This window comes from Neomonachus schauinslandi, chromosome 4, assembly GCF_002201575.2.
Source record: "Neomonachus schauinslandi chromosome 4, ASM220157v2, whole genome shotgun sequence".
Taxonomy (NCBI): domain Eukaryota; kingdom Metazoa; phylum Chordata; class Mammalia; order Carnivora; family Phocidae; genus Neomonachus; species Neomonachus schauinslandi.
In genome coordinates this window covers 76,834,811-76,855,467 of record NC_058406.1, presented here as the reverse complement: position 1 = coordinate 76,855,467, position 20,657 = coordinate 76,834,811, and the positions used below count along the sequence as shown (strand labels likewise).

At 38.4% G+C, this 20,657-nt stretch overlaps 1 protein-coding gene across 1 annotated transcript in view; it reads right to left on the bottom strand.

The window, feature by feature from the left end:
• Positions 1 to 12,393, bottom strand: part of MTF2 (metal response element binding transcription factor 2) — a 55,978-nt gene extending 43,585 nt beyond the window's left edge. Inside the window, exon 1 of the mRNA XM_021690310.2 lies at positions 12,155 to 12,393. Within this exon, the coding sequence (XP_021545985.2) occupies positions 12,155 to 12,159 (5 nt within the window). The 5' untranslated portion in view covers positions 12,160 to 12,393. The remainder of the gene's footprint in view (positions 1 to 12,154) is intronic.
• Between the last annotated feature and the right edge of the window lie 8,264 nt (positions 12,394 to 20,657).

The window sequence follows — 20,657 nt, the reverse complement described above, 5'->3', positions numbered from 1 at the left end:
TTAGATATAACGTATCAAATATTTTCAGAATGGCAAAGAAATACCATTTAGAGACAGCATTGGATTTCAAGAATGTATTGGATTAAAAAGATAACTGGTTAAGTCTATTCAACACAATATCCACAGTCATCTAAACTATTTGTGCAGGCGCCTGGGTGGCTCAGTCGTTAAGCGTCTGCCTTCGGCTCAGGTCATGATCCCAGGGTCCTGGGATCGAGTCCCACATTGGGCTCCCTGCTTGGCGGGAAGCCTGCTTCTCCCTCTCCCACTCCCCCTGCTTGTGTTCCTGCTCTCGCTGTCTCTCTCTCTGTCAAATAAATAAATAAAATCTTTAAAAAAATAATTTAAAAAATTAAAAAATTAAAAAAAATAAACTATTTGTGCAGATGGAAAACACAGTGTCTCCACAATGAGAATTTAATACTAGCTAATAATGTTAGTTTGCAGATTCTTGATGATATATTAGTTGTGAGATGACTAGTTAACTTGTATATGTGATGGATAGCAGGTAACTACAGATTTAAAACACCAAAACCAACAATACCAATAATATACATAAAAACCATAGATAACTGCAAATATTCATGTCTACAACTGGTAAGGTTGATTACAATACATACATGAAACTACACTATCAATTCAGGAGAAAATGAACTGAATGGAAAGTTCAGAATTTTCATTATAATGCTGCAGAATTTGGTCCTAAGACCAGGGAGGAAGAAATAATAAAATTGAGGTATCCTTACTTCAAGCCACTAACTCTGCCCCAGAGTTTAAGTTCCAATTCCTAAAAGTATGAACTGGATCTTGGGTAGCAGAGCAGACAGATTAAAAGGGCTTGAAAATAAGATCACCTTACTACATAGTGTTTTAACTTTCTCAAGGGCAACCACATCTCATTTTCTCCTAATTACAATGTCAGAAGATAGGGGAGAATATTATTCCCTTTAACCAATAAGAAATATTCAACTCAGAAATAAAATCACTCTCTTGAAGTTCTAAAAATGTCAAGTAATGCTTGATTACATCCCCAAACTCTGACTCTTAATATATGGTAAACTCCAGCAAGCCACATTGTCTTTTAGACAAAGTTATTCTCGGTATTTGTCATTTGGGATCCCAATTATGAACTGGTCATAAAAAATAGTGTAAGGCCAGAAATATTGTCAGACTTTAACATGTGGTGAAATGAGATTCGTTGCCATTATCAAGCCTCTCATCCATAGTAATATTTAGCCACAAGGCTTTTACTGGCCTAATTTAAGTCTACCAGTAATGAAAGGCATTTCTAGAGATGATTCAACTTCGTTAAGTTTCCCAGGATAGGAATAGCTGGCTGCCCCTGATTTTGACACAAAAACTCAAGGACATCGGTCTCTATTTTTTCAAAGCTCTGAACTGACAGATGAACTTTGTCCCATATAGCCACAAGACTATTATACCCAGCAGATTTAACATTAATATTACTGCCTAATGTACAGTCCAAATTCTCCATTTGACACAAAAATGTTCTTTATAAAGTTTTTTCAAAATCTAGGATCCAGTCAAAATTCACACATTGTATCCTGTCATGTCTCTTCCCTTTCCTTTAATCTCAACTGTATCCTTGTTTCATTTTAACAGGATATTTTTTGAAGCCAACTATCTTCTCACTTCTAAGCTGAATGATAACATGCTATACATTCTGGATTTGTCTTATTGTTTCCTCATGATTAAAGTCAGGTTAAACAGTTTTAGGAAAAACACTAAACTAATGATGCTGTGTGTTTGTTTTGTGTGTGGGTGTGTGACTCCTTCAAAATACTGCATACTCCACAAAGGCAGTATAAATGGCTATGTTGTTCAACAATGTATTTCCAGCATCTAAGACAATGTCCCACATAGGAAGTCCTCAATAATATTTGTTGAACAAATAAGAAAACGAATTCTCCATAGCATATTTTCTTCAAGAGGGTCAACCAATAACATCAACCAATATTTGTTGATGTTAACTTATGCTTAAGAGATAATGTTGTTAGGACCCAAAACTATATTATGAGAATGTTTTGAAATTTAGTATAAATCTATTTTCAGCAATAGGTAAGTGCTTTATTTTTGTTCTGTCTCAAGGTTTTATTTAAATTTTAGTTAGTTAACATAATAGTATATTAGTTTTTAGAATTTAGTGATTCATCACTTACATATAACACCCAGTGCTCATCACAGCAAGTACCCCCCAACCCTGCCCCTCCTGCCCCTCAGTTTGTTCTCTGTAGCTAAGAGTCTGTTTTATGGTTTGCATCTCTCACTTTTTTTTCTATGTTCATCTGTTTTGTTTCCTAGATTCCTCATTTGAGTGAAATCATGTGGTATTTGTCTTTCACAGACTGACTTATTTTGCTTAGCATAATACCCTCTACCTCCATTCACATCGTTGCAAATGGCAAGATTTCATTCTTTCTCATGGCTAAGTAATATCCCATTGTGTATCCATTCATCAGTTGATGGACATTTGGGCTCTTTCCATAATTTGGCTATTGTTGATGCTGCTATAAACATCAGAGTGCATGTGTCCCTTCAAATCAGTGGTTTTGTATCCTTTGGGTAATACCTAGTAGTGCAATTGCTGGATCTTAAAGTAGCTCTATTTTTATTTTAAAGATTTTATGTATTTATTTGACAGAGAGAGAGAGATAGCGAGAGAGGGAACACAAGCAAAGGGAGTGGGAGAGGAAGAAGCAGGCTTCCCGCTGAGCAGAGAGCCAGATGTGGGGTTCGATCCCAGGACCCCGGGATCATGACCTGAGCCGAAGGCAGATGCCTAACAACTGAGCCACCCAGGTGCCCCCAGGTAGTTCTATTTTTAGCTTTCTGAAGAACCTCCATACTGTTTTCCAGAGTGGCTGCACCAGTTTGCATTCCCACTAGCAGTGTAAGAGGGTTCCCCTTTCTCTGCATCCTTGCCAACATCTGTTGTTTCCTGGACTATTAATTTTAGCCATCTGACAGGTTGTGAGGTGGTATTTTATTGTAGTTTTGATTTGAATTTCCCGGATGACGAATGATGTTGAGCATCTTTTCATGTGTCTGTTAGCCATCTGTATTCCTTCTTTGGAAAAATGTCTATTCATGTCTTCTCATTTAACTGGATTGTTTTTTTAGGTATTGAGTTCGATAAGTTCTTTATAGATTTTGGATACTAACCCTTCATTAGGTATATCATTTGCAAATACCTTGTCCCATTCTGAAGGTTGCCCTTTAGTTTTGTTGATTGTCTTCCAGTAGGTAAATGCGCTGACCTTAACCAGAGGTGCATAAAGTGCTGTCTACCTAATGGAGAATTTGCGAATTGCTATCAAAAAGTCCTCAGATAGTCAACAGAGGGGTTCAAGCACTCATAAAAGATTAAACTAATGTTGGGTGCCTGGGTGGCTCAGCCGGTTAAGCGACTGCCTTCGGCTCAGGTCATGATCCTGAAGTCCCAGGATCGAGTCCCATATCAGGCTCCCTGCTCTGCTGGGAGTCTGCTTCTCCCTCTGACCCTCCCCCTTCTCTCTCTCTCTCTAATAAACAAAATAAAAAATATTTTAAAAAAAGATTAAACTAATGTTGAGGACAGGAGGAAATGACACTCTTCTCAATGAAAATTGGTTTATTTTGTTCCTGTATGTTTAGAGCATCTTAGTATTAGAAAACTAATTCTAAACAAAAACCAGAAACAAAACAAAACAAAAAACTCTCCTAGGAACAGTAAAGTGGTACATGTGCCAGCCACATCTCCTCAGACAGCTGGAAGTTCAAAATGATTAAGATCTGGTCTCCTGGCCTCTGGGAACTTGAAATCAAGTCGACACTTAACATATTTTTCAAAAAGCTAAGGTGCCACACCGAGACATACATGCACAAAGTTATTAATGCACAACAAAAAGTTCTTTTCTTTTAAAAAAAATCATTTTTGTTATGTAGAAACCTTCAGAAACAGGAACTTGGTGGAAGGTCTGTTGGGTCATTCAACTTCTTCACTCAAAAGGTAGGGTTTTATTTCAGAGAAAACAGAAGCTACAAACATGAAATTCCTCAACTTTCTCCCCACTCATCCTTCCCCTAAACCTATTCACAAAAGCATGTACCTAATTCACTTCTTTTTTTTACCATTTTATTTTTTATTTTTTTATTATGTTAGGTTAGTCACCATATATTACATCATTAGTTTTTGATGTAGTGTTCCATGATTGTTTGCGTATAACATGCAGTGCTCCATTCGATACATGCCCTCCTCAATACCCACCACCAGGCTAACCCATCCTCCCACCCCCCTCCCCTCTAGAACCCTCAGTTTGTTTCTCAGAGTCCATAGTCTCTCATGGTTCGTCTCCCCCTCCGATTTCCCCCCCTTCATTTTTCCCTCCTACTATCTTCTTCTTTTTTTTTTTTAACACACAATGTATTATTTGTTTCAGAGGTACAGGTCTGTGATTCATCAGTCTTACACAATTCACAGCGCTCACCTAATTCACTTCTGTAAAGAAGACATGCCTCTTCTTCTCTCCAGTATTAGAGAGTAATCTCACATTATCAATTACCTCCTTTATTTTATTTTTAAATTTTTTTTATTATGTTATGTTAATCACCATACATTACATCATTAGTTTTTGATGTAGTGTTCCCTGATTCATTGTTTGCATATAATTTTTTATTTTATTTTATTTATTTATTTTTTTTAAAGATTTTATTTATTTATTTTGACAGAGACACAGCGCAAGGGAGGGAACACAAGCAGGGGGAGTGGAAGAGGGAGAAGCAGGCACCCCGCGGAGCAGGGAGCCCGATGCAGGGCTCGATCCCAGGACCCTGGGATCATGACCTGAGCCGAAGGCAGACGCTTAACGACTGAGCCACCCAGGCGCTCCTATAATTTTTTATTTTAAATCTTAACTTTGCTTGATGCAAATCTGCCATAACCAAAATCAAATTAAAAACAAAAACAGTCCTTACAAATTATTTCTACATTTTTCTCATTATTTCACCAATAAACTTAAAAAAGTACATTCCACTTAATCCATTACAAATTGACTGTCCTGATTACTTTTAACAATTCCATCAAAGACCTCCAAATGACCAAATACCAGACAATGCTCTAATTTCAGTTCTCACCATACTCCATCTTTGTGTAATAACTGATGGTCATGACCTTTTTCTTGAAATTCACTTTCTCTGGTTCCTGAGATACCTGTCACCTATAGTAAGCGACGCTTCTCCCACCTTTCTGAGGTTTCCGTACTGATTTTTCCTGCCCTGCCAACCGTTTAATGTTGGGAGTGGTCTAGGGTTCCCTTCTTTTGTCCTACATGTTCTGCTTGTCTTAAATAGTCATATTCTCCTAATGCTTCACTTAATTTTTTCAAAAAGATTTTATTTATTTTGAGAGAGAGAGCATGAGAGTGAGATAGAGCATGAGCAGGAGAGGGGGAAGCAGACTCCCTGCTGAGCAGGGCGCCAACTGGGGACTCAACCCGAGGACCCTGAGATCATGACCTGGACCTAAGGCAGATGCTCAACCGAATGAGCCACCCAGGTGCCCTGCCTCACTTAATTTTTACTTATTATCAATTTCTACATCTCCAGCCCCATCCTGTCTCACAAGCTTCAGACCCTAACTGCCAATTTCCCACTAGCTATCTCAACCTGGATTCTCCCAGAACCTTTAACTTAACAAAACTGACATTTTCTTCAAATTCCTCCCCTTTCTCCAGTTAATGCCACTCCTAAGTTAATGCCATTACTGTCTCATGAGTTCTTAATCTAAAAGTATTATTTGATTTTTCCCTCTTCCCTGATGCCCCAAATATTCACCAAGTCCTAATTATTCCTTAAAGATTACCTCTCAAAAATCTCCTACAACCACTGCCTTATTTCAGGTCATTATCAGCTCAGCTCTTGCCTGCACTACCAACATATACTTCCCTAATTGATCTTCCTGCTACCAACCCATCCTTTAATTAATGCACTCTCAATTTGCAGTATGGAAAACCTGTTTCAATTACTCCTTTGCCTAAACAGCTCCAATTGGTTGGTCCTACTGCCTAGAGAAGTCATTAACTAAAGGACAATTTTCACATTTTAACTCTGAAATGTAGATCTGTGTTATAACTGGTGATATAATCACCAACTAGCCAGGCAGCATGAGCAAAGTGCTCCTCAGTGCCAATGCATATGAATACACTAAGAGCACCAGCATCAAAACATAGAGAATTGGTGTTCACAGCCAATGGGGAGGAAATATGAAAGAAAATACTGAGACATCTTTTATCCATACAGAAACCAAATGGTTGTGAGAGAAGGTGGGGTACATAGTAAATGAGACATGTTCAGCTGGTTTCCCAAAGTGAGAATCAAGAGTAGACCTGCTATAGTTAACGATAAATCTGCAATAGAGCCCAGCACCAATTTTTATATAATTACTTTAATTCTCATACAGATTAGCTTAAGAAATACTGTCACCAATACTCGAGATGACACAAAATTGATACTGTGAAGAAACTATGATACAAAACCAAAAAAATTATTCAGAATCCACACACACACAAACCCTACTAGAATAAACCAGATTAGCAAAGTTACAGAATACAAGATTAATATACAACAATCAAATGCATTTTTTTTTAAGATTTTATTTATTTATTCATGAGAGACAGAGACAGAGAGAGGGAGGCAGAGGGAGAAGCAGGCTCCCAAGGAGCAGGGAGCCCGATGCGGGACTCAATCCCAGGACCCTGAGATCATGACCCGAGCTGAAGGCAGACGCTTAACCATCTGAGCCACCCAGGTGCCCCCAAATGCATTTCTATATGCTACCAATGAATAATCTGAAAATGAAATTAAGGAAAAAATTTCATCTGCAATAGCACCAAAAAAAGAACAAAATACTTAGGAATAAATTTAACAACAACAAAAAAATGTAAGGCTTGTACAATGAAAACTACATAACAGAGAAAGCAATTAAATAAAACCTACATAATTGGAAAAAAGATATCCCATGTTTCTGGATGTTAACTTTTTTTTTTTTTGAAGATTTTATTTATTTATTTGAGACAGAGAGAATGAGAGAGAGCACATGAGAGGGGGGAGGGTCAGAGGGAGAAGCAGACTCCCTGCCGTGCAGGGAGCCCGATGCAGGACTCGATCCAGGGACTCCAGGATCATGACCTGAGCCGAAGGCAGTCGCTCAACCAACTGAGCCACCCAGGCGCCCTGGATGTTAACATTTTTAAGACGGCAATTTTTCCCAAATCGATCTACAGATTCATTACAGTATCTATCAAAATCCCAGCTGCGCTTGCAAAAATTGACATACTCCTTGCAAAAATTGACAGACTACTCCTAAAATTCATATAGAAGTAAAAGAAACCCAGAATACCCAAATAACACTGAAAAAGAAAACCAAAGGACTCATACTTCCCCATTTCAAAAGTTAATACAAAGTAACAGTAATCGAGACATTATTATGCAGGCATAAGGACACATATATGGAATAAAATTGAGAATCTGGAAACAAATCCTTTCATTTATGTTCAACTGATCTTTGAAAAGACTGTCAAAACAATTCAATGGGAAAGAAGAGTCTTTTTAACAAATGGTTCAGGGAAATTGGTATTCACACCTAAAATAAATGAAACTGGACACCTACCTCACACCACATACAAAAATTAACTCAAAATGGGCCACAAACTAAATGTAAGAGCTGAAATTATATAATTCTTAGGAAAAAAACAGGAGTAAATCTGTGTCACCCTGTGTTAGGCAACATTGTCTTAGATATGACATCAAAAGCACAAGCCCCGCATCTGCATCTGGCTCCCTGCCTCTCCCTCTCCCTCTGCCTGGTGCTCCCCCTGCTTGTGCTCTGTCAAATAAATAAAATCTTAAAAAAAAAAAAAAAGCATAGGCAAAACAAGAAAAAGGATAAATTAGACTTCATCAAAATTAAAGACTTTTGTGCATCACAGGACATCATCAAGTGAAGGAACAACCCCACGAACAGGAGAAAATAATTGCAAACCACACACCTGATAAGGGACTTATATCCAAACCACATAAACAATGCTTACAACTCAACAGTGAAAACATAAATAATCCAATTTTTTAAATGGGCAAAGGACCTGAATAGACAGTTCTCCAAAGAAGGTATACAAAAGGCCAATAACTACATGGAAAAGATGCTCAACATCATTAGTCATCAGGATAATGCAAATCAAAATCAGGATGAGATACCACTGCATACCCACTAGGATGCTTATAACCAAAAAGACAAATATTGGTAAGGATGTAGAGAAACTGAACCCTCATAATTGCTGATGAGACTGTAAAAAGATGTAGGCTCTTTGGAAAACAGTTTGGCAGTTTCTCGAAATGCTAAATACAGAGGTGTCATCTGACCCCGCAATTCCACTCCTGGATATGTATCCAAGAGAAATGAACCACACGTCCACACAAATCCTGTAAATGAACATTCACTGCAAATAAAAAACTATTAACAGCAGAAAGTGGAAACAACCAAATGCCCATCAACTGATGAATGGATTAACAAAATGAAATATATATCCATATAATGAAACATATTTTGGCCAAAAAAAAGGAATGATACATGCTATAACATGGATGTACCTGAAAACATTATGCTAAGCGAAAAAAGACACAAAAGGCCACATATTATATGGTTCCATTTATGTGAAATGTCCAGGATAGGCAAAATATAAACACAGAAGATTGGTTAGTGGTTGCCAGGGGTAGTGGGAGGGAATAATGGAAAGTGACTGCTAATGGTTACAGATTTTCATTTTGGGCTGATGAAAATGTTCTGAAATTGGATAATGGTGATGGTTGCACAACTCTGAATATACTAAAAAAATCAGTAAATTGTACCTTAAAAGGGTACAAACGTGAGTTACATACATATAAATGACATATGCATTACCTCAATAAAGTTATTATTTAAAAGTATACAGTTAATATATATAAATTTTACCTAAAAAGCTTTTTAAAATAATAAAAACAATGGAGAGGAGTGGAGAATGCATAGAGATACAGATGAAACAAGCATAGATACAAAAAAGTTTATTATACTATTCTGTTCACTTTGTATATATTTCTAAATTTTCCTTAACAAAAAGGTTTTTTAACTGATGTATTAAAAAAACAAGTAATTTTTTTAAAAATAACAAAGTAATCTACTTTCTTAACATCCATTTTTGTTGTTGTTTGACAAAGGAAACAGAATCATATATTAAAAGATCAGAGAAGGGGCACCTGGATGGCTCAGTCTCTGGATTAAGCCTCTGACTTGGCTCAGGTCATGATCAGGTTCCTGGTAGGGAGCCCTGAGTTGGGTTCCACACTCAGTGGGGAGTCTGCTTCTCCCTCTCCCTCTGTCGCATCTCCCCCCACTCCCATCTCATCCCCTCATGCTTGAGCGCAAATAAATAAAATCTTAAAAAAATAATAAAAGATCAGAGAAGTTGCTACCTTCTTCATTCTTTTGCAGAGATATAACAGAAGACTAGGTATGAGGCAAAAATGAAGAATACTTCATCTTAAAAATGTACAAAGAGAATTTCAATCCTTAGTTCCAAGATATTTCCTTACCCTTGGGTTCCCGTGGTTTCCATGGTTATTAGATGTGACAATTCCTAATAAATGGATGCAATAACCCCTAATACTATGCTGTCTAATACAGCAGCCACTAGCTACATATGGCCATTTAAAACTTAGTTTCAATGAGTTGAATTAAATTATAAATCCAGTTCTCAGTCACACCAGCTATATGTGTAGTGTTCAGCATCCACATGCGGCTTTGGCTACCATATTGGATAGAGCAGATACAGATCACTGCCATCCGTGCAGAAAGTTCTACTGAAGAGCACTACACCAATATATAAAAAATACCCACAGAGAAACTTCTACATTCTAATTTAGGATTGTTATACTGCATTTTACTGCAATAAACAAATCCTGAAAAACAAGGAAAACAAAGCATAAAAATATCAACCAAAGAATATCATTCATGGAAGTTCAGACTAACTAAAACAGCAGTTAAATTTTACTTTCCGAACCACCCAGCTACAGATGTTGGCCATGACAACTCCTCAGGGGCAAATTTCCCTATCTGTTAAAATAGATTATTACTGTATCACCAGTTTCCTAAAGTCAGATATAAAGATTATGCTGAAATAAGAATAAAGCAAATTACCCTTTCAGTCAAGGATCTAATGAAAGGTATATTTATAAATCAATGACATCAAAGAATTTATGACCCATAGCAAAATACACAGAATAAAATCCCTTTCCAAACTGAGCTTTGAGGCAACCAGCATAATTAAAAAGATCATTAAATATATTTTGTTTCATCTAGAAAAAAAGTTTAACCAGATGATTTCTATACTTCTAGTTCTAAAATTGTGTGTGCATTTCATCCTGATTAGGTATAGATTTCCGTTAATGCCATTAACACAAATATGCAGCATCAGGAAACAGGTGCACTCTTAATTCAAATATTTTAGAATATTTTTAGCACTTAAAAAAAAACTGAAGGTGAGCAAACAAAATGTGAATTCGAATATATTTTTATATTTAGGAACCTAAAAAAACAAAAATAGAATTTCACCTTGTATTCCCTCTCAAGCTATCACTGCAAATGGTTGGGAGTGTGAATAACATTCTAAATATCAAGAATGGAATGCTCTATGTTAAAGAAATTTAAAATCTTTCCTTGCCAAAACTACTGGACACCTAAAGCTGTTAGTCAAAATGGCTCCAGGTAAAGCATTTCAAACCTTTGAAAAGTCACTTAAGAATATACGTACATTTTACTTTACCCTCATAAAATACTTTCAGATTCAGTCTTTGCAATCTACTGCCCAAAGCAAAACAAAAAAGGAATTCTCAAGAAAAAATGATAACATGGAAATTGAAGCCAGCGTGCAGGCAACGTATACAGAAGAGTCACATGGAATCGATGTTGAAGGAGAAAGTTACTACTACCGGAGCATCTGGAGTCAAATTAAATCGGGCACTATTTACATATTTCTAGTTCTGTACTGACCTCACATGGTGCTTTCTGACGTTATACACAAGCCTGCCTAGGTCTGCATATTTTTATTTGTAAACGGTTCTAACTTTTAACATTTAACATTAATTAACATTAATAAATAATTAATGTTAATTAACATTAACAAAGTTAAATGTTTTAAAGAATAGAATAACATTCCATACCCCTTTTTCCATTGTTCACGAACCCTCTCTGTTCGTCAAATCACCCCGATAAATCCATCTGTTCCCTCTAGTTGCTTCCAAAGAAAAATTCTAGCAACCAAAGACACCAGATTGTAAAACACACACTCAGAGTTAAGAGTTCTGGCACTACCAAAATATGTTAAGAAATCTTGGCAAATCAGTTAAAATCCCTTGAACCGTAATTACCTCAGTTGTAAAAATGAATAATACATATCTACATCCGAGGAGGGATGAGTTAGATTTCATTGTGCGCTCCAAATATAAGGTGTCTCTCTGCCATCTCACTTTCCCTCCCTTCTCCCCTTTAAAGCTTTCAGGGTTTGCTTCCAGGCTCCACTTAGTGTTTCCCTTATCCACGTACTCCATCCTGCCCTTCTACTCTAGCCCCTTACTCCAATTCCATACAATTCCACCACCCTCTGGTTCCAAGCTGCTACTTCCCTTTGCGCCCCCTAAGGTCCCAGGCAGCCCCTTCACTCAGCTCCCCACGTCTCCCTCAGTCCGCATTTCCTAACGGCTCCTCCCCTCGGTTCCCCACCCCCTCATCACCAGGTTCATCCTGCCCCTCCAACCGTCTCCCGCCCCCAGGTTCCTTCCTGCCCCTCCAAACACAGCTTCCCCGTCTCAACGTTTCATCTTGGTCCTCCAACCGACTTCCCCAATGCCTTGCTCGCTCCCTATTTTCTCCAAAACCTAAATGACTACTCCATTCTATCCATTCTTTTCAACATATACATAAATGCAAGGGACCCACATACACACACTGGAGATCCCACCCCCACTTCGATCCTCCATCTTTCCCTTTTATACTTGCTTCCATTCTTCCTTCTCCCCCCCGCCCCCACCTCCTCCGGAAGAGCCTGGTTCCCAGGCCAAGGTCTCTCACCTCATTCGGTCACTTCAGTGGTGCCAACCGCTTCATACAGGAAAAAACAACCAATCACGTCCCCTTGGGCGCTTCCTCTGCGAGTCCAAGCACTACTGGGCACCCGCCCCACCGGGCACCCCGAACACGCACACGCACAAACCGAGGTCCTGGGGATGAGGGTTGAGAGTAGAGTGAGCCTTCTTACACCGGCCTCAAACAGAGCCCACTTCGCTACAGCCCTTCGCCATTTTGGTTTCCCGCGGACTGCCGGTGCATTCTGGGAGCGCGGAGCGACTCCGGTGCCGAATGGCAGCTCTCCAGAGCAGCGAGGGGGCGGGGACTGTGCAGCGAGAGCGGAAGAACACCGCGCTCTGCGTCTCTGGCCGAAGCTGAACAAAGAAGGACTCTTTAACGTAGCGGTGGGGCTAAGTCCTTCCGCCGCCGGCGCTAACACAATAGTGATCGCTGCTCTCCTGGCCGACGGATGTGTTAGTGCTGTTTCTCTTATAAAGGAAGGCGTCGTGTCCAGTCTGCGCTATGCTTTTTTTTTTTCCGGAAAAATGCGACAGTGCTCTCTACATCTTGTCTTGCTGATTGACTTTCATTACCTTAGATAAAGCACGTTTCTTCTATCTTCACCTTGAGGCCTGCTGTTCGAATTTCCTTCAGCGAGGAGACCCTGGATGTCAGAATTAAATTTTGCTCTGCGATTATTATCCAGTCCCAAATTCCTTATCAGGAGCTCCTTGCAAAAAAGATTTTCGGACATTTTATTCCTTGACAGTGAAAGGTTTTTCTGTGTATCTGCTTTGCAGTCATTCCTAATTGTAATGAAATCTGAGAATAACCCCGTGCAAGGTGATTTATTTTAGGAATACAGAACTTTTTTCATATTAGGGCAGACCCTTAGCCTGCCAATATACTGCTGCAGACCGGAAGTCCAAGTGACAAACTGGAAGTGCATCCTTGTCTCTGACTTATGCTTAGATACAACCCAACTCCTCTTATAGCCACTTGGGGTACCTTTGTTTATAACTTTGTCAAAATATTTTTTAAATTATTTTATGGTTTTGTCTCATTACATAACAGAGATAATTAATACAAGGATAAATTAATACATGTTTTTTTCTCTCTGAAAAAGTACGTCTTGGGCCTAAACTCACTTTGTTCATATTTCAAAAGGGATTCCCCAGCCCATAATCTCAGAATTTGGCCAATAAATATTCAATCTATCCACACCTTTCAATATTTTAAATAATTTAGTCATACTCTTCCACTCCTTTGCTTCTCCTAATAATTCTAATCGAATTTAATTCTGTCTTACTATGTTCTCTATCTGCTACCTTGCAAGTTCCACTTTCTCTGAATTCTATTATAAAGTAGTTTCTCATAAATTCCTCTTCCATGCCCTTAATACTTTTGATTGAGAAGAGTTTTGACTTAAAAAAAGTAGATACAGTCCAAAAATGGATAAAGATATTACACAAACAGTTATATTTGCTGTGCAGCAAAGCCTAATCATAGAACATAAGTTCTGGAGAACATTTGGTCTAAGTTCTCCTCAGTGTTTCTCTCAAGGGGTGATCAAGCCACAACTTCAACATCTTCAGTAGTTCAAAACTCAGAGACAGTCATTTCAATTTCATAAATGCTAGTAATTAGAAAATTCTTCCATCTATAAATGTACAATCTGCCTTCTTATGATTCCCATTTACTGGTCTAACTCTTGTCCTCTTTAGCCACATGAAAGTATTCTAATCCCTATACATTACAGAAGCAAGGATGCTTATTAAAAAAAAAGCTTGTCGTTTTTCTTTTTAAACACACAGATGCAAAAGTGCATCAATTTAATTTAAGGAAACCAGGTGCTCAGGGTATCATAGGCACTGACGGAGTCACAGTAAAATATAAAGAACACCCATAACTGGGGGCTTAGAAATTTCAGTTAACTAAGCAACATGCAATAGAGTAGGACTTTATGTAGATGTGGGTATTATCTAGGTGTATCTGTGGGACGAGGTGAGCCTAGGATCCTCTTCTGCCATCTTCCCCAGAAATCTTGGATTAGGACTTTAAAAAGAAATAAATGTCAAATTTACTGTTGTTATTTATTTATATCATAGTTGTTAGGATTGTTCTGGTTCTCCTCTCTTCCAGACACAGTAAAATTGCACTTCTTGCTTCCTTGAAGTTAGGCATGGCCATGTATCTTGCTTTTACCAATAAAATGGGAGGAGAGTGATGTGTATCATTTCCCAGGACAAGCTTTAAGAGGCAGAGGCACATTCCCTTCCCCCCTGTTGTGGTGATGATGGAATCATGTGTTAAAATAGAACATCTATCACTTCGGGTCCCTAAATGACTACAATAAGCCGAGACTAGAGTTGTGCAACCATCACAATCTAGTTTTAAAACATTTCTACCACGCCAAAAATATTCATTTTGCCCATTTGTAATCAATCACTGTTCCCATTCCCAACCCCAGGCAATGTTATCTGTCTCTGTAGATTTGTCTTTTGATCTGGCTTGTTTCACTCATCACAACGTTTTTGAGGCCCATCCATGTCGTACCACATGTCTGTAGTTCTTTCCTTTGTATTGCTGAATAGTATTCCATTGTATGACTGTACTATATTTTGCTTTATCCTCTCACCAGTTGATGCACATTTGAATTATTTCCAATTTTTGGCTGAGTAATGCTGCTGTGAAAATTTGTGTACAAGTCTTTGTGTAGATACTTGTTTTTATTTTTCTTGGATAGACTCCTAGGAGTGGAATTGCTGTGTTGTATGATACATTTATGTTTAACTTTTTAAGATAACATGTAAGCAATGCATGAGGGTTTCAACTTCTCCACATCCTCATCAATACTTGATATAGTCTGTCTTATTTAAATTGAACGTTAAGTTATTTAACTTTCTGCCATGACCTACCTATACTATCTTCAACCTAGGAAAACCATTCCCCAGTCAAATGTATGATTTATCCTACCTCTGAGGAGATTTCTTACAGACTCTGTCATCGTTTACTAACAGAACTCAGAGTCCCCCTTCTCTCTGTCTCTCTGTCTCTCTCTCTTCCTCCCTTCTTTACTCTCTAAATGCTGAATGAATGTCATCTTGTTTTTTGGTTATGTTTCTATCTATACAAAAAATCAAAGAACAGTTGTCTCCAGTGGGAGTGAAGTGGTTTCTCATTGTGATTTCAATTTTTATTTCCCTAATGGCTAACGATGTTGAGCATCTTTTCATGTACTGATTAGCTAGCCATTCTTATATCTTTGGTAAAGCATACATTCAAATCTTTTACCCATTTTTTAACTGGACTGTTTGTCTTCTTATTATCAAGTTGTAAGGTCTTTACATATCCTGGGTACAAGTCCTTTACCAGATACATGATTTGCAAATATTTGCTCCCACTCTACGATTTGTCTTTTCATTTTCTTAATGGTGGTATCTTTTGAAGCTCAAAAAAATTTTTTTTAAATTTTGATTAAATCCAATTTATCTTTTTTTAAAAGCCATATGCTTTAGATGTTATATCTTAGAACTCTTTGCCTGACCCAAGATCATAAACATTTTCTATTATGTCTTTTCTAGAAGTTTTATAAGTTAGCTCTTACATAGTTTATGATTCATTTGAGTTAATTTTTGTGTACACTATGAGGTATGGGTCTATATTCATCTTTTTGCATATGCATACTCAATAGGAGGAAATAAAATTTTGTTGTATTAAGCCATTGCAATTTGGAATTGTCTGCCATCCAGCATATTTTTTTATGTATCACTTATTCGGACTGATACAACCTAGATATGTTAATATGGAACAGAACTCAGTAATAACATTAAACTCTCTACCACAATCAGAACCCAAAATAAAAAATATGAAAATTTGAGCAGAATATTCAAAACATTACATAATTCTCAATATTTAACATTGAAAAGTCACAGGGAATGTTATAAAATACTTTATTTATATATCTAAAAGCTCCCAATTATTAGCTATTACTCTCTCATAGGAAAGGGCTAGAAGACCTTCAACATTGTTCATTGTGCAGAGGTAGAAATGCAAATCGTCAGACAAGTCAGAGAGTGTGTCCTCGTAGTTTGCTTTCATAAGTCTAGAAAGGGAAGTAGAACTGAAACAGCAAAAGAAAAATGAATGGTTCCATAATAATAAAATCAAAAGGATTTGTTAAAATCCCTTTTCTTTTTTCTTTTTTTTAAATTTTATTTTATTATGTTATGTTAGTCACCATACAGTACATCATTAGTTTTTGATGTGGTGTTCCATGATTCATTGTTTGCGTATAACACCCAGTGCTCCATGCAATACGTGCCCTCCTTAATACCCATCACCAGGCTAACCCATCCCCCCACTCCCCTCTCCTCTAAAACCCTCAGTTTGTTTCTCAGAGTTCATAGTCTCTCATGGTTCGTCTCCCCTTCTGATTCCCCCCCTTCATTTTTCCCTTCCTACATCTTCTTCTTCTTCTTTTTTAACATGTAATGTATTATTTGTTTCAGAGGTACAGGTCTGTGATACATCAGTCTTACACAATTCACAGCGCTCACCATAGCACATACCCTCCCCAATGTCTATCACCCAGCCACCCCAACCCTCCCACTCCCCTCCACTCCAGCAACCCTCCTTTGTTGTTTCCTGAGATTAAGAGCCTCTTACGGTTTGTCTCCCCCTCTGGTTTTATCTTGTTTCATTTTTCCTCCCTTCCCCTATGATCCTCTGTCTTGTTTCTCAAATTCCTCATATCAGTGAGATCATATGATACTTGTCTTTCTCTGATTGACTCACTTCACTTAGCATAATACCCTCTAGTTCCATCCACGTCATTGCAAATGTCAAGATTTCAGGTTTTTGATGGCTGCTTAATATTCCTGTGTGTGTGTGTGTGTGTGTGTGTATGTACCACATCTTCTTTATCCATTCATCTGTTGATGGACATCTTGGCTCTTTCCATAGTTTGGCTATTGTGGACATTGCTGCTATAAACATTGGGGTGCACTTACCCCTTTGGATCACTACATTTGTATCTTTGGGGTAAATACCCAGTAGTGCAATTGCTGGGTCATAGGGTAGCTCTATTTTCAACTTTTTGAGGAACCTCCATACTGTTTCCCAGAGTGGCTGCACCAGCTTGCATTCCCACCAGCAGTGTAGGAGGGTTCCCCTTTCTCCGCATCCTTGCCAACGTCTGTCATTTCCTGACTTGTTAATTTTAGCCATTCTGACTGGTGTGAGGAGGTATCTCATTGAGGTTTTGATTTGGATTTCCCTGATGCCGAGGGATGTGGAACACTTGTTCATGTGTCTGTTGGCCATTTAGATGTCTTCTTTGCAGAAATGTCTGTTCATGTCTTCTGCCCATTTATTGATTGGATTATTTGTTCTTTGGGTGTTGAGTTTGTAAGTTCTTTATAGATTTTGGATACTAGCCCTTTATCTGATATGTCATTTGCAAATATCTTCTCCCATTCCATCAGTTGTCTTTTGGTTTTGTCGACTGTTTCCTTTGTTGTGCAAAAGCTTTTTGTCTTGATGAAGTCCAATAGTTCATTTTTGCCCTTGCTTCCCTTGCCTTTGGCGATGTGTCTAGGAAGAAGTTGCTGCGGCTGAGGTCGAAGAGGTTGCTGCCTGTGTTCTCCTCAAGGATTTTGATGGATTTCTGTCTCACATTGAGGTCTTTCATCCATTTTGAGTCTATTTTTGTGTGTGGTGTAAGGAAATGGTCCAGTTTCACTCTTCTGCATGTGGCTGTCCAATTTTCCCAACACCATTTGTTGAAGAGACTTTTTTCCATTGGACATTCTTTCCTGCTTTGTCAAAAATTAGTTGACCATAGAGTTGAGGGTTAATTTCTGGGTTCTCTGTTCTGTTCCACTGATCAATGTGTCTGTTTTTGTGCCAGTACCATACTGTCTTGATGATGACAGCTTTGTAATAGAGCTTAAAGTCCAGAATTGTGATGCCACCAGCTTTGCTTTTCTTTTTTAACATTCCTGTGGCTATTCAGAGTCTCTTCTGGTTCCATACAAATTTTAGGATTATTTGTTCCATTTCTTTGAAAAAAGCTGATGGTATTTTGATAGGAAAATCCCTTTTCTTTTTATCCAAAGCTTAAACATCTATATATAACAAGAACACCACTTTTAAAAACCAGATATTTGTTGTAAAAAGTAAATACAGTTGACCCTTAAACAAAACATGGGTTAGGGACACCGACCCCACCCCCACCCCGCACAGTCGAAAATCCATTGTATAACATTTACTCCCAAAAAACTTGACTACTGTGCTAGCTTTGGCAGCACGTATACCAAAACATTTAACTACTAACAGCTTCCTATTAACTGGAACCCTTACCGATAACCATGTTATGTGTAGTATATACTGTATTGTTATAATAAAGTAAGCTAGAGAAAATAAAATGTTATTAAGAAAATCATTAGAGGCATCTGGGTGGCTCTGTCAGTTAAGCTTCTGCCTTGGGCTCAGGTCATGATCTCCAGGTCCTGGGATCAAGCCCTATGTGGCACTTCCAGCTCAGCAGGGAGTCCGCTTCTCTCTCTCTCTCTCCCTCTGCCCTTCCCCACTTGTTCTCTCTCTTTCTCTCTGTCTCTCAAATAAATAAATAAAATCTTTAAAAAAAATAATAAGAGTTGGGGAACCTGGGTGCCTCAGTGGGTTAAGCATCCAACTCTTGTTCTCGACTCAGGTCATAATCTCAGGGTCGTGAGATCCATGCTCAGTGGGGAGTCTGCTCGAGTTTCTTTCTCCCTCTCCCTCTGCCCCTACCCGCACCACTCTCTCTCTCTCTCTCTCTCTCTGTCAAATAAAAAGATACAAATCTTTTTTTTAAAAAGTGCATTTTCCGCAGCTTCCCCAGAGGGGGGATCCTATAGTACAGGCACCTTCCTCCGTCTTGTCAAATCATCTTCACTGTACCCCAACCCCAAAAGAATTTGCATGTGCTGCCATCAAGTGATATTTGTGCTGTCTTGGCAGCCAGAAATTTAAGGTGAGTGATTGAAAGGCGTGTGTGCAGTCAAAATAAATCACTCAAGAGTCATAAGAGCTAGGTTTTAATTCCCGTTTCCACATGCCCGCTTATAACACAAGCTTTGGAAGATTAAATCATCAAAATTTGGGGGGAGGGAGGAGAGAGAGAAAGAGAGCGAGAATTATATACAATAGTAAGAAAGATAAACTATCTTGTCTATCTTCACACTGCTATTTTGCCCACTGAACATTCAAAGATGTGGACAAGGGGCGCCTGGGTGGCTCAGTTGTTAAGCGTCTGCCTTCGGCTCAGGTCATGATCCCAGGGATCAAGCCCCACGTCAGGCTCCCTGCTCAGCGGGGAGTCTGCTTCTCCCTCTCCCACTCTCCCTGCTTGTGTTCCTGCTCTCAGTTTCTCTCTCTCTGCCAAATAAATAAATAAAATCTTAAAAAAAAATGTGGACAAAGTAAGACAGCATGAAGTGAGAGGCAGAGAAACAGAAGTAGAAATCCCAAAGGACTGAAGACCTCAGCTGCTAGCCAACCTTTGTCACTTAATAAAGTGATCTTAAGCAATCACTAAACTCTCACAGTCTGACTTTTTTTGTGGGCTCAATGGTGAGGCTAAGAATATCAACATTAAATCTTTATCACACAGAATAAGTGAAATGGTATGTGTAAAAGTGCTTTTTTTTTTCTCTTACAGCAATTATTACATGTTTGACTCCCCTGATTCAACTTCAAGCTCTTTGAGGGCTGGAGGGCATTCTTTATTTCCCTGTTCCTGGAAACATCTGGACCACAGAGTAATCCTTACAATAAATAAATTTTAAAGTGGATATTTATTTAACAATGTTAAATATGTTCTTCTATATGTGGAGACCTATTCTGTATACTGTTCAGGACAGGATACAAAAGGCAATAATACATATCCACAAAGTAGGCTGGAAGGTTTAGGGTCTAGAGATAGTGATATTAATAAGTAATTAAGATACAAATCTATAAAAATGTGAGGTGTGATATATTCTAGGAATGAGAACAAATTTAGCGGAACCTAGCATGAAGCATATAAACAAGGATAGAAAGATGGATGGATCTTATTGCGAGAGACCCCCATATGACAAGTGGTATATTGGTCAAGACTTTTTTGATTGCAAGGGTGACGTCTGCGAACTTGCCTTGGTTTTGTCTGGAAACAGAAACTAGAAAGATATCAGGATCTTCCATCTCAATCTCTCTCAGTCTCTCCCGTTCCCCCTTCTCTCTCTCCCTCTCTTCCTCTCCTGTTTCTGCTCCTCTTGGAATGGTGTTTTCATTTTCTTCTTCTGCAGATGGCCTTCTCTTATTAGTAGGAAACAGGGCATTCAGCAAGGCTACATATTACTATAGTAACCACTTAAGAGAAGGAAATTTTCTCCATCTCTTTTCCCCATCCTTATTCCCCACCTTTAGAGTTCTAGGAAGGAAGGAAGGAAGGAAGGAAGGAAGGAAGGAAGGAAGGAAGGAA